At 34.0% G+C, this 14,945-nt stretch overlaps 2 protein-coding genes across 2 annotated transcripts; both read left to right on the top strand.

The window, feature by feature from the left end:
- Nucleotides 1-1,971: 1,971 nt before the first annotated feature.
- Nucleotides 1,972-3,198, top strand: LOC139850634 (L10-interacting MYB domain-containing protein-like). The gene is made up of 2 exons (XM_071840187.1): nt 1,972-2,304; nt 2,405-3,198. Exons 1-2 carry the CDS (start codon nt 1,987-1,989, stop codon nt 3,098-3,100), a joined length of 1,014 nt encoding a protein of 337 aa, XP_071696288.1. The 5' UTR covers nt 1,972-1,986; the 3' UTR covers nt 3,101-3,198.
- A 247-nt stretch (nt 3,199-3,445) lies between these two features.
- On the top strand, nt 3,446-4,694 carry LOC139849835 (uncharacterized). The gene is made up of 3 exons (XM_071839455.1): nt 3,446-3,853; nt 3,974-4,148; nt 4,228-4,694. The coding sequence occupies exons 1-3, from the start codon at nt 3,446-3,448 to the stop codon at nt 4,692-4,694; spliced, it is 1,050 nt and encodes a 349-aa protein (XP_071695556.1).
- The last annotated feature ends 10,251 nt before the right edge of the window (nt 4,695-14,945 follow it).

Here is a 14,945-nt window from a genome sequence, read left to right as displayed (position 1 = left end):
AGAACCCATTTAACATCAAGAATCGAATACCGAATCGAATGAAAAAATAGTACCGGTTCGATACCGATATTGGTATTTTCCATATAATATCGAATGAAATCGAATTCCATTAAGAAAATGTACATCCTAAGTTGATAGTAGGATGTTTGGACTTATAAACCTATGTGATGATTTGCAAAAAGATTACCAAAAGAGAAGGTAAGTTTGCTTGCAAGCGAATAAAAACCAATTAGTTAGCTAAGGTTGGTGTTGAACTGTTCATCAAGTAATCAATATTTTGTTGTTCGGATATTTTGATGCCTTTTTTTACATCAAGGAGATTAACAAAATCCCATCTCAAATAATTACTACCATGACAGAAGATAAACCTAAATTTTTTATGTTATGTTTTATGTAAATAAAAAGTTTTAAAAAATGAAAACCCCATACTGAAGTTGTACCGATATGTTGTACTGAATTTACTGAAATCGAATTTTCTCAAAATTAAGAACTGAAACCGAACCGAATCCTTATCGGTTCGATTTTCACTATCAGAAATAGTTTAGTTCCAGTTCGGTTTCGTTTTTTGAAATTTTTGCTCATCCCTAACTTGTATTTATGTTAAATTTTTGTAATTTAACGGAAATAAGCATGAAGGGTGAATGATACGAAACGGTACTACTACTTAAAGGCTATGTTTGGCAAGAAGATTATTGGAGATTTTTGGAGATTCTAGCTTTTAGTTTTTATAAAAAAGCTCCTGCATAATAAAAAAGCTTGGTTTGGTGACAAAGCTTAAAGCTTTTTTGAGATGGGAAAAAGCCCTTGTTTGAAACGCTACTAGTACAAGCGTTTGAAATAATCTAGAGCTTTTTCACGAATTTAATTACCTAAAAACCCTCCCACGATTACATAAATCTCCCACGTAAATCAGTTATCTACCCTAATAAAAGCCGATTCCCCTAATGGGATCGTTACTCTTCTGGTGTGTTTTATTACGATCGCCTCTGCAATTGTTCTTGGAGGTAAACCCTAATTCTTAATCTTCTATTGATGCTGCTGTGATATGCAATTCTTAATCGTCTGTTGATGTTGTGAGTTTAATCGGTTGCTATTGATCTGCAATTCTGAATGCTCTATTGCTTTTAACATGTTACTCATCTTGATAATGCTGTAAACCGTAATTGTTGTGTGATAGCGGCTGTTATTTGATTATGATTAATACTCAATAAAAACAGTTTAACCATGATTGTTAATCATCGATTGTTGATTATGTGATTATAATTCTGCTTTTAAGATGTTAATCTGCGAATATGTGCAAACAACTCATCTCGTTTCATAGCATCTGTTGTTGATAGGCTTTAGCCTTTGAATGTTTTGTAGGTGCTTAAAAATTAGATTAGTAAAAATAGTAATAAAAGTGTAGGCTTGCACAAATAGATTGGTTGTTGTGTTTTATTTATGTGAGTTTTTTCTATGCTCTGCTACCTGCACAAATAATGGGTATCGATGCACAAATAATGGGTATCGATTGGTTGGATGCATTGGATTTTGTAGTGTTTATACTTGATAGGGTAAAGAAAGCACTTGTGCTTCATATATTCTGCCACCTCCAAATTACTTTCCTTCATATCTCAAAGTAAATTAATCAACCTTTTTAGCTTCTTTCTGCAGAGCAGTTTGTCATGTCCCTTTGTTTTTATTTGTTTATCTTCTAACTAGTGCTACAAGGTTACCAACACCAGGCTACAATTTATGTCATCGTGTCTAAATGGGTAGATAATTTAGTTGTCCTTTTCATAGCGGGGCCCCAGCCAGGGCTCTGCCCCTTGGACCCCGCCAGGGGCGCTACCCCTTGGACCCAGCAAGGGGGCGCAGCCCCCTTGACCCCCGCCATTACCGTGCGCCAGTAATGGAATTAGGTGTACAATGCTTTTATAAGGTTAAGATAATCAATTGGTTTAAATTAAGTATTAAAGTATCATTCGAATCTCATCATGTTGTTAGATGGCCTCAAAACCTGAGAAAGCAAAAAAAGAAAACTGGACAAAAGAGATGGTTTTGGAATTTTGTCAGTTCTTAAATAAATATATCACGAAGCATGGTCGAACTTCTCCATTTAAATGGGTATCCCTTCAACCAGAGTTTGAAAGAGCTATAAAACATAAATTCAACAGTAAATGTGCTCTAAAGAACAAGTATGATAGTATGAGAAAGGATTACAACCTCTGGAAGTCACTGAAGAACGGAGAGACTGGTCTTGGTTGGAATGAAAGTACGAAGCAACTTAATTGTTCTGATGAATGGTGGAAAACTAAAACTACGGTAAGTTAATATAAGTTATTTAATATTTTAACAACAAATAAAGTTATGATGATATAATTAATTTAATTTAACTAATGATTCACAATTATATTGTGTATAGGAAAACTCTAAATACGCAACAATTAGAAGAAATCAACCATCAGCACAACTACAAGACGAATGGGATCAGTTATTTGGGGATGTAGTTGCTAGTGGGTCGAATTGTGTGGCGCCTTCAATGGATTCAAGTACAATCAATGATGTGCATGTTGAGAACCTTGTGGATGATGATGTTGATATGGTTTTTGATGCAAATGATTATCAAGTTAACAATGACACGCCTTCAAATCTAGAGGACTTAGAAACAGAAGATCCCAATTTCTATAGCAACCTTCTTAATGAAGCCATTCAACAAACTGCATCGGCACCAGTCCCAAGTGAGGTTGCTAAAAAATTTGACATGACTTCTAAAATAAACACTAAACCCAAACCAGCTAACATGAAACGTAAAGGAAGAGAATCAACGGGATCTTTAATGCTTAAGAACCATTTAGCGCAAAGTAGTGTGGTGCAACAACGTGCTCTACAGATATTAGAAGCAGATTCTTCCAAACTTGATGAAAGTACTAAGTTTACTATTGGAGCTGCTGTAGGTGAGCTTAACCGGATGGTTGATGTAGGATTAATGACAGAAGCATGGGATTTGTGGTTGTTTGCAATTGATTTATTTGAAGATCCGGTGAAAAGAGAAATATTCATCAATATGCGAAGTGATAATGCCAGGCTAGCGTGGCTGCAACGAAAACAAAATCCCTGAAGTTTCTTTTAGCATAGTTTTTCTGAGTTTAAACAATTTGTTTGAAACATTTTTATTTTTCTTATGTGTGTTATTGACATAAATTAGTTGGATGTTATTTGGTATATTTTTTATATATAATTTCTACTTGCGAATATTTTGTGTTAAAGAATTGCTAGTGAAAGTATATTCATAATATCATTTGGTTTGAAGTAGTATTATGAATTTGTTGACAGTTTTAATATGAATAGTGAGATACGCAAGAAGATACACAAACGGCATTGTTTTAATTTGTTGTTGGATTCGTGCTATACTAATGATCTTGTTGCGGCATATTATTATAAGTATATATACAAGGAACCGTGCATGACATCATCTCTAACAGGTGAGGCTTGGGTGATGGAAGTTTTAAATGGTCATCCAATACGATGTGTAAATGCATTTAGAATGCATCCGGATTTGTTTAGGAAACTCTGTGGAGAACTTGAAACAAACTATGGATTGCAGTCATCTGATAAAATATCCACATTTGAGATGGTGGGGATATTTATGTATACATTGGCATTGGGGTTATCTAATAGAGATGTTATGGAGCATTTTCAGCGTTCAGGAGAGACTATTAGTCGAGCATTTCATGAGGTTCTAAATGCAATTATTGGTAGAGATAAAGGTTTTCAAGGTCTAGCACGCGACATTATAAGACCAAAAGATCCAACTTTTCAACTAATACCACCTCAAATCATGAACGACAAAAGATATATGCCCTATTTCAAGGTAATGTATTTATTAATGTCATCTTTTATTTATTTAAATTTTTACGTCTCTAACGTTGAAATTATATTTAGAATTGCATCGGATGTATCGATGGTACACATATAAGGGCATGCATCACAGAGAGTCAACAACATTGGTAGAAAAGGAGTACCTACTTTCAATGTAATGGCAACGTGTGATTTTGATATGTGTTTTACATATGTATCAGTCGGATGGGAGGGATCAGCACATGACACACGTGTGTTTATGCACTCAATCCAAAATAAGTCAATGAACTTTCCACAACTACCTGAAGGTAAATATACATATATATTTTATTCTTTCATGTTACTTTTTTCAAATTCCAACACGATTTGTTTAAACTTTTTTATCAGGTAAATATTATTTGGTTGATAAAGGATATCCAGACAGAAAGGGATACCTTGTTCCATATCCCAAGACAAGATACCATCAATCCCAATTTCAAAAGGAGTCCCCAAATAATATGCAAGAAGCGTTCAACCGTTCACATTCATCTCTACGAAGTTATATTGAGAGGTCATTTGGAATTTTGAAGAAACGATTTCGCATACTTCGTGAAATGCCAAGGTTTAGTGTGCAAACACAAATTGATGTTATAACGGCTACATTTGCGTTGCATAACTACATCCGTACTAACAGCCAAGAAGATATTTTGTTTGCAATAATTGATCAACATCCAAATTACATACCACGAGATGAGCTTATTGATGTTAGTAACCGTGACAGAAGCGCCGAAGGAATATTTGAAGGAAGAAGTAATGAGATGAAACATGTTCGTAACGATATTGCTACTTTAATATGGAATGCTCGTCGAAAATAATTTAGTATTACAATATATGTTTTCGGTTATTTGTTAATGGCTGCGTTTTGTTAAATCAAAATTTAAAATAAAAATGATGAAATTTAACTATTTTTTCTAATGTCTATTTTTGTCATTTTACTTATTTTTTTAACAGCTATAGCTACTTTGCCAAACAATTATATACATCTAACAGCTAATCGCTAACAGCTAATCGCTAACAGCTAGTTTTGCCAAACATACCCAAATTGTGGATCAAGGTACATGTATCTATTTATTCAAGACACAACATGAAGTATGAAGCAGACCCTTTCACTTTAACATTTTTTTTTTTTTTTAACACCGACTTTAACAAATGTTATGTGTCGCACTTTGTGGTACAAATAAAAATAAAAATCAAAGATTTAACACAATACAGGATTCCAACTGCCCCAAGGTGTAGCATATGTCCATTCATAAGGATTAGGAAACGATGCATTATAAGAAGCTACATAAAATCCTTCAGGTCGTACTAACCAAAAACAATGTAGAATCGGATCTCCGAACTTATCGCACTTTCAACGTGCAAGAAAAACTTCCATACATTGATACTTTTGACCCCACCAAAATTCACCGTTGAAATATGTGCCATGATCAAATCTGTCACAAAACGAAAAATGGTAATAGTCGTTGAAACGGAGGTTATGTTTTCCAAGATCGTCGTCTTTGGATATAATATGAATATCTATTGGATCGGGAATGTTATTAGTAATGTATATGTTCCACTCTGTAGTGAAGAAGCAAGCATTAGTAATGGAAGAAAATGAAGATGCTAGGAAGATAAAGATCAAGAGGCTTTGCATAGCACAAGATCAATTTGTAGAGAACCCTAGTATTATAAATTGTATGAGGTTCACATGTAAATAGATGTATTTTAAACCATTATAAGGGAGGATTAGTACTAGTATTCATATTCATATTCATACATATTGAATGGCTCAACTAACATGAGATTATTTTGAATGTCATTTTCAGAAAGAATTTACACAATTTTTTCATTTTGTACTACATAACCAGGTCATCGAATTCGCAACCAGTTGATTATGAACATAAGGGTCAATTTTAAGTATATATAGTTTCTTTTTGGATATTATATGTATGTATAAAAAAAGAAATTGTTGTGAAAAGGGCATTTTTATTTTTAATAAGGGTAGTTAGGTCTCAAATAATTTGTCAAAGGACAAAGTATCACCAGTAATATAAGGTCCCGTGTCTAAATTCAATTTCAATTTCTCCGAAATTCTATTGGATTCCGTGAGCCAAACAAAGCCTAAGTTGTGCTTACAAAGTATTTTTAGAACCGTCTACTTCTATTATTGTGTTCATATATTACATTTATGTTATATTATATATATTCTCCATTATACTTAAATTCGTTGCGATGATATAGTTCATTTCAGGTAAAAAGGTCTTTTTACACATAATTTTTATTCTTTTTATATATTTTTTGTTTACATTTATATATATATATAATATATATATATATATATATATATATATATATATATATATATATATATATATATATATATATATATATATATATATATCATATTTTGGCTTTAATTGTGTGTGAGAGATCCACGTTCAATTCCTGTGACTTGGTTACTTTCTCATTTTTATTTTTTACTTCCACGTGTTTGAACCATTTTTTTTTTTCGAAAGAACCATTTTTTACTTCAATATAATAATTATCTCTAAAATGTTGGCTCTGAAGTAACAGGCATGAGCTTGTGCGTGTACAAGTATTGCTTCTTTGTTGGTTGGTTCTTTGTGCCAAGTTACGATGTAGAAGCTATATTTCGATTTATCCACTTTTTTCAAGGATTACACAACTAGACATTGAACTCATTTCATAATTTCATAATGCCATTGTGGGTGAACATTATCAGGGACGGTATTATCTTTTCACTCTTTTTATAAAAATCAAAACTATTTACCAAATAATATTTATAATAATCTAGCTATTAATCAAATGCACTCCAATCCGTACTATTTACCAAATAATATTTATAATAATCTAGTTATTAATCAAATGCACTCCAATCCGTATGGTGTGAAATTGTCTTGTGTCATAAAGGTCACATGGTCGATTTATGTTGCTTCACTGCACTTTCATTTTTTTTTTACAACTATTCAGGGGCGGAGCTAGTAGGGTGGCAGAGGGATGCTTTGCCACCCTCAACTGTAGTCGAGCTTATCAGTAGTTGTTGGAAATCATTATTATTATGATTTGTGGTACACCCACAAATTCATTAGTGTTTGTTCCACCAGTTTTCTCCCTGATTCTTTAGATTCATCTGTCAATTTGTAAAATAACTCTGGCGGCTAGATCGATCAAGATCCGCTGAGTGAAAAATCAGATCCGCTTTTTTTGCTGGAGCTCTTAATCGTTATTCATCGATTCCGCTGATTGAAGATGAATGGATACAATCATTCGAAGCAAGGAGGGGAAAGATGGAGGGTTGTTCATTGTAGGAATGGTAGAAAAACTTCTTCTCCGATTGAGAACCCATATGCTGGGATGGAAAAAATCTCAACCACTTATTACGTCACAAATATGCCACCGGATCTCACTGCTAAAGGTTTGTGGCTGGCCTGTGAGAAATTTGGTCATATTGCAGACGCGTTCATTCCTTCGAAGTTATCGAAACAAGGTACACGTTTTGGTTTTGTTCGATTTATGAATGTGAAGGATGAGGAGTTGTTGGGTAAATCCCTAGCAAACATTTGGTTTGGAAACTTTCGTCTATATGCATCTGTTGCTAGGTTCCAACGGTCCTCGAAGGGTGTTGGTAATCAACAAGCCTTTAAATCACATTCGGGTCACTCGGGTCATTATAATCAGAACAAAAATGACCCAATTGGTTCAAAGGTGGATGGGGAGAAGTCTGGAAGTAATAATTATGTGCAGGCTGTCAAGAAGGGTTTTGTGGAGAAGGAAACAACTCAGAATGTTGTTAAAAAGGTGTCGTTGACAAACTTTGATTCTGTTAATTTTTAGAATTCTGACCAAGCCCTTCTGATCAAACTTAAGGAGATTGAAACCATGATGAACTTTCCAAGAATTTGTAAGGAGGAAGGTTTTGTTAATGCTTCTATTCATCATGTAGGGGGTTTTTGGTTGTTGATTCATTTTGATTCTTCTAAAACTTGTATAGAATTTCAGGAGAATATCTTTCTTAAGAATTTATATTCGAATCCTATACCTGTAACGAAACACTTTTTGGTGGATGAACGTTTTATTTGGATTGATATTGTTGGCATGCCTCTTTGTGCTTGGGGAACTAATGCTTATAAAAAGGTTGCTGGACTTTTTGGGAAATTTTTATTCTTTGAGAAAGGTTCGAATTCTCCAATGAGCATTGGAAGAGTATGCATTGCTACCAAACAGAAAGAATTCATCAATGAAGAGGTTAAGGTTGTGATTAGGGGCAGCACTTTTGATGTTCATGTACATGAAAGTGGGACATGGAATCTCACCATTGATAAAGCTGAAGATCTTAGTAAAGAAGATGATCATAGCAGCGATGATGAGCTGGTTGACTCTGATGATGATGTGGTAAGATCAAATCAGTCGGATGAAGTAATACAGGAGACGGTTTTCGATGTTTCTTTGGGCGGGAGAGACGAGGAAAAAGATGAGGAAGGGCAGTACAAACCTGATACTAATGACTACACAAATGTTAATGACAGTGGAACCAAGAGCTCTATTCAATCAAAAGGAAGAAAGGGGTCAGAGCAGGTCAATGTGGGACCAAAATTGAATGGGTCATTATTTTATGAATTAGAACACATGATAGAGCTTGGCCATAAATTAGGGGTAGATGTCTCTGATTGTCAAGAGGCGTTTCATGATTTGATCGATAGGATTGGAGAACAATGTGTTGATAAATGAAAATATTATCAATAAATGTGAGGGGATGTAAGAAGAGGAGAAAGAAAAATTGGGTGAAAGATCTTTGTAATAGACACAACGTGATGTTTCTTGGTATTCAGGAAACTAAAATGGCTCGTTTAGAGTCATTTCGTATAAAGGCGATGTGGGGTAACTTTAGCTATGATTTTGCGTGTTCTTTATCAAGAGGACGTTCGGGTGGTATCCTATCTGTTTGGGATCTGTCTGTTTTCATGAAGGAGAGGATTTGGTGTGGAGATAATTATATCATTGTGAAGGGAAAATGGATCCGTGCTGAGGGATCTTTTTACATTGTTAATTTTTACAGTCCACAGGATCCCAGAGATAAGGATCGGTTATGGAATTTTCTGCTGGAATTTAAAGCTAATAACAATGGCTTTTATATTATGTTTGGAGATTTTAACGAAGTTAGAGAAGAAGCGGACAGATTTGGATCAGTTTTTAATTCTACAGGTGCAAATTTATTCAATAATTTTATAAATGAGGCTGATTTAATTGATGTTCCATTAGGAGGTCGTCGGTTTACATGGATGAATAAAACCGGTACGAAGATGAGTTTGATTGATAGGGTATTCATTTCTCAAAATGTAACTGAAATCTTTCCTGATGCTAAATTGGAAGCATTTAATCGTGGGTGGTCGGATCATGTGCCGTTATTTTTTCATGTGGAAAGTAGGGATTTTGGGCCAATTCCTTTTAAAATATTCAACTCGTGGTTTCAAAGGGATGACTTCAAACAGTTTGTAAAAACAGCATGGACGGATGATGACATGAATGTATATTTTTATGACAAAATGAGAAGGTTGAAAAAGAAGATCAGACAATGGTTGGCAAATAGGAGAGTTGTTGAGAAGAGTAGATTGGTGCAATTAAAAGAGAGATTAAATTCAATTGAGCGTAAGATTGAAAACTCTTGTGCCTCTCTTGAGGAGTTAGACGAGAGGACAAGGAGTTTAATGGAGATGGAAGAGATTGCTCGATTAGATGATATGGACTTGCAACAAAAAGCCAAAATTAATTGGGATGTTGAGGGTGACGAAAATTCAAAATTCTTTCATGGTATTTTGAATAATAAGAGACATCAAAGACAAATAAATGGCATTCATATTGATGGTGTGTGGAATACCAATCCAAACGACATTAAACAGGCTTTTTTTGACTTTTTTGCAACAAAATTTGATGAAGATCCCCTTGGTGTTAATATACCGAATATTACTCCAATGAGGTATCTAGAGCTGAGTGACAAGGAGTGGTTAGAACGAGATATTATAGATGTGGAAATAAAGGAAGCGGTATGGGAATGCGGGAATGATAAGGCTCCTGGTCCGGATGGGTTCTCTTTCTATTTTTTAAAAATGTTTTGGGACGATATGAAAAATGATATTTTGGAAGCTATTCGAGCATCTTTCTATGATGAAAATATTAGAAGGGGTGTTCTCTCGGCTTTTATTTCCTTGATTCCGAAAGTTTCGAAACCGGTTAGTATCAAGAATTTTCGCCCTATATCTCTTATCGGTTTACTTCATAAAATTATTGCAAAAGTGTTGGCATTGAGATTGGCGCGGGTAATGGACAAGGTCATCAGTCATGTTCAATCTGCTTTTATAGCTGGTCGTCAGATTCTTGACGATCCGTTAATTATGAGTGAGATCATTGAATGGAATAAAAGAAAGAATAAGAAATTGATGATCTTTAAAGTTGACTTTGAAAAAGCCTATGATACGGTCAATTTGCAGTTTTTGGATTATATGATGATGAGAATTGGTTTTGGTTCGAAGTGGAGACAATGGATCCGAATGTGTCTATATGGTGCGAGATCCTCAATTATTATTAATGGGAGTCCGACAAAAGAATTTCCTAGTAAAAGGCGTCTTCGACAAGGTGATCCATTAAGTCCATTTCTATTCTTAATAGTCATGGAAGGTCTTCATATTCTGATGCAAGAAGGCGTTGATTCAGGTATGATTCAAGGAGCTCGAGTAGGAGTTTCAGATTTTAAAATTTCCCATCTTTTTTATGCAGATGATGTGATTATTACTTCAGAGTGGAATTCTCAGAATATGGCGAATATTGTTAACATTTTAAATGTGTTCTACCGGGCATCGGGTTTGAAGATAAATATTGAGAAATCGAATGTGTTCGGAGTGGGAGTTATTTCTTCTGAGTTGGATATTATGGCAAACCAAACAGGTTGTTTAGTGGGATCACTCCCATTTAAATACCTAGGGTTGCCTTTAGGGGTAAATATGAAAGCTCTCATTAATTGGAAAGAACTGGTGGAACGTTTTAATAGTAAGTTGTCTACATGGAAGGCGAATATGGTATCTATTGGCGGTAGATTAACTTTAATTAAAGCGGTTTTAGGGAGCTTAGCTATTTATTATCTATCATTATTTAAATGTCCATCAGGTATCGTAAATAACTTGGAGAGTATCAGATTGAGATTTTTTTGGGGTGGTAGTTCAGAGAGCTCGAAAATGGCATGGGTAAGGTGGGAACAAATTTTAGCTTCACTTGAAATAGGAGGCTTAAATATTGGGAGCCTAAAAGCCTTTAACATGGCTCTTTTAATGAAATGGAAGTGGTGATTCTTGTCTAAACCGGAAGCATTATGGGTTCGAATTATAAAAGACATTTATGGTAGAGATGGTACAGGTGGGAGATATCGATTACATAAAACAAGCGTGTGGGGTAATATAGTTGATGTTTGCAACATTCTAAATGATACTAATATTATTCCACATTCTGCCTTCAAAAAAGTAATCGGTAACGGGTTGAGTACTAGATTGTGGAAGGAAGTGTGGGTTGGTGAATCTACGTTAGCATCAAGGTTTGAACGAATATTCCGTTTCGATATTAATAATGATTGTTTAATTGCTGACAGATTAATAGATGGTGTGTGGCATTGGAATTGGTCTCGTCCATTACAATCTTCACGTCATCTTACTGAGTTTGAAGACCTGATCTCAAACACTTCGCTTTTGGTGCTAAACGATCAGAATGACTCTTGGTCTTTTTCGTTAGCTATGGATGGAGTGTACACGGTTAATGAAGGACGAAGATTGATCGATGCAACATTGTTACCTATTTCAGAATCGCCTACAAGATGGTTAAACACCATCCCTCGAAAAGTGAACATATTCTGGTGGAGAGTGGCTTTAGACAAGTTACCGACTCGTCTCAACTTGTCTAAAAGATGATTGGAAATACAAAAAATTAGTTGTCCATCTTGTAATTATGGTATTGAATCTTTAGATCATGCTTTGTTTGGTTGTACTATTGATAAACAGGTTTGGTCAAGGATTCAACTTTGGACTAATGTTGGTTTACCGGGTTTTGATAATTGGCTACTATGGATTGCTTGGCTAGATAATTGGGCTACGACAACAAAAAGGAAAGAGCACGCGTATAGTATTGTTGCAGCATACATGTGGATCATGTGGAGATTTAGAAATGCTAAGATTTTTGGTCCTCAAATGAAGATTAGTGAACTTTTTGATTCTATATGTAATTTTTCCTTTCTTTGGGTTAGATATAGAAGCAAATGTAATATTTCTAGGACCGATTGGTTCTGTAATCCTTTGTAATTGTTTGGTTTTAGCCTCTCTAGTTTCTTACTAGGTTGAGGTTTTTATAAAGTTGGCTGTTCGAAAAAAAAATCGATTGAGTGGTAAAAATCCATTACCTTTCTTTTGTGTTTGATCCAATATCTATTAAGTGGTAAATCCACTTATTTGTGATAGTAAACAAAGTAATAAGTACACTCATATCTCTATAAATAGAGAGTAAATCTCTTCTTGTTAAAACACACAAGTAATAAGTGAATAATACACACATAAAAGAAACTAAATAGTTGGTACTTGGCAAACCATGGAAGGAATTAGGTTGTGAAATTTGAAAGCCTTCCGTTCGTGATTGTTTTTTCGATCGGTGATCTAAACATCGATCTTACTCGCTTCCGCTGTATAATTTCTGGTATGTCTAGAAACTATCTAAATACAACATTAGTTTACTTGTGTTTTTAAATGATACATTACATTTTAGTAAAAGAGACCATATATGAAGCAGGGGTTGGTATTTAATTTATTTGATGTAATTAGATCCTATTCGTTTAGATGGCTTAAACATAGGGGCCATGTAGTTTCCAATTGGAACTCATGTCTCCTTTCTCCGTTGTAATTTCTCTTTTAGCGGCTTGCTAGAGAGCGTCTTTTATTTTTATTTGATTTGTGGCCGTTAAAAAAAAAAAGGTTGCATGTTAATTTTGAAGAAGATGAGATCTTTTATCATATTTTAGTTTAAGTCCCACAACTATTATTCCATGTTTCATTATATCCCCTTGAGTTTAAGAGTTTTTTATTTTAATTAATAACTTTAAAGTTTAAACTAGTACTCTGTCCAATTTTCTTCAAAAGGTAAAATCATAAAAGCATTGTGTATTATATTTTTGTTTTGAAATATCTGTCATATTAAATATTAAACTATAACTAATTAAAGAAGTTTTGGGTCAAAAATAATAAACTTTAGTCGAGAATTTATATTAAACTAAAGACTTTCAATAATGTATCATAAGTCATAACGGAACAATATTTATAATGGTATATATCGTACTATATTTCTCAGTTACGTTATATAAGATCATTAAGTATTCGACGACTAACTTATGCCACCCTTAACATAAAATCATGGCTCCGCCCTGCAACTATTAAACATCTTTTTGTCATCTTTTTTTTACAACCTTCATCACAATTTAATTATCCTCGAATAAAAAACATACAATTTAATATAGTCATGTCACACTGCATTTTTTAAAAATATTACAGTTTTACCATCGATCAGTTAATTAGAATTTCCTCTCACTTTTGTAATTTAATTAACTAACTAGCGACAAAATGATAAATTTAATTTAATTTAATTTTCATATTTAGTAGTGGAAAATAAACTAATTAGGGACAAAGAGGTGGTGTGCCCGCACTATGTGACGAAGAAACGTTTGCTAAATCTGATAAACAAAAAGTAGAGAAAAGTAGAAGCAAAGGAAATAAATTAAAATGGGTAAAGTGAAAGAGATAAGTTGGAGTGGGTTATAAATCTAAGGTTTAGCCAAATAAAAAATGAGTAGACAAAATAGCTACTATTCATGAGTTTGTTTATTAGAATGAGTGATAATGATAATGATAATGATAGTAACAAGAAAAAAAAAATCAAAGTTCTTTCGAATATTTTATTCTATGGTGATTAAGAGATCTAGCCGTCTCCGGTATGTGTTAGACGTGCTAGTATGGATCAATCGTAGAGATGTTCTACTTTGAACACTCGTTCAATATACATGTGGACATCGGTTGCTAAAGGTATACCTAAACGCCATTTTGTGAATTTATTATTTGACAATTAATAGTGGTATAATTGGATCTTGGTGGAACCATTAATCATGTAAGTGTTTAATTGAAATTTATTGAATAAAATATGTTTATTTTCTTAATGTTCCGCTGCGTTTAAAAAATTTCAAAGTATACATAATTTTCCATTAAACGTCGCGTCCAATTACTTCCGACTTTAGGATTCTAGGGCTAGCTACGCTTGGGCCTCTTGAAGAGAATGAAATGATTTGTGGGTTTTGTTGGTTGAATGTTGGTTAATGCACTAAACGATAAACTTAAGAATGATTAACCAAAAGAATATATTTTGATGATGACACATACATATGCATACGTGATGACTGACATCTTAACATAAAACACGCAAGATCACTAATCCATACTTTATCTTGCAAATGACCAAGTCAAACATAGGCTAAAGAATGAAATTAAAAGCTCAGCTAAACACACGGTCGAGGTACGGTCGACCTCATAGTCAACTGTAAAACGCCAAACTGAATTGCAACACAATTTTGTGAAAACAAGTTGCACGGTCGCCACCACGGTCAATCGCAGGGGGACCGCAGTTTTCTCTGTTACCGTTTTTGACCAAATAAAGTTTGACTAGTTCCCGACATCTATAATTCATGAAACCTTTCTCAACATGCTTAAAATAGATGCCTTCTCCATACTCAATTGAGTTTTGGTCATAAAAACACTAATTGTGATTAATTACGCCTAATGACATCTTAATGACAAATTAACCAAGATTAGGCATAACACATAAGTGTTAATCAACAACTTAAGATCTTAATTCTTATCTAGATATCCTTAGTATGATCATCAAGTACCAACACACTTAAGCCAATGTCACTAGAACAATAATTGCTATTAGAAATGACTTAGTGATTAATTAAGGCTAAATGAGGAACAATGCTCTCAAGGTTAACTAGTAAT

The sequence above is a fragment of the Rutidosis leptorrhynchoides genome, chromosome 5 (genome assembly GCF_046630445.1).
Source record: "Rutidosis leptorrhynchoides isolate AG116_Rl617_1_P2 chromosome 5, CSIRO_AGI_Rlap_v1, whole genome shotgun sequence".
Classification (NCBI taxonomy): domain Eukaryota; kingdom Viridiplantae; phylum Streptophyta; class Magnoliopsida; order Asterales; family Asteraceae; genus Rutidosis; species Rutidosis leptorrhynchoides.
Note: the sequence above shows the minus strand (reverse complement) of the source record. Positions and strands in the feature narration are given on the sequence as shown.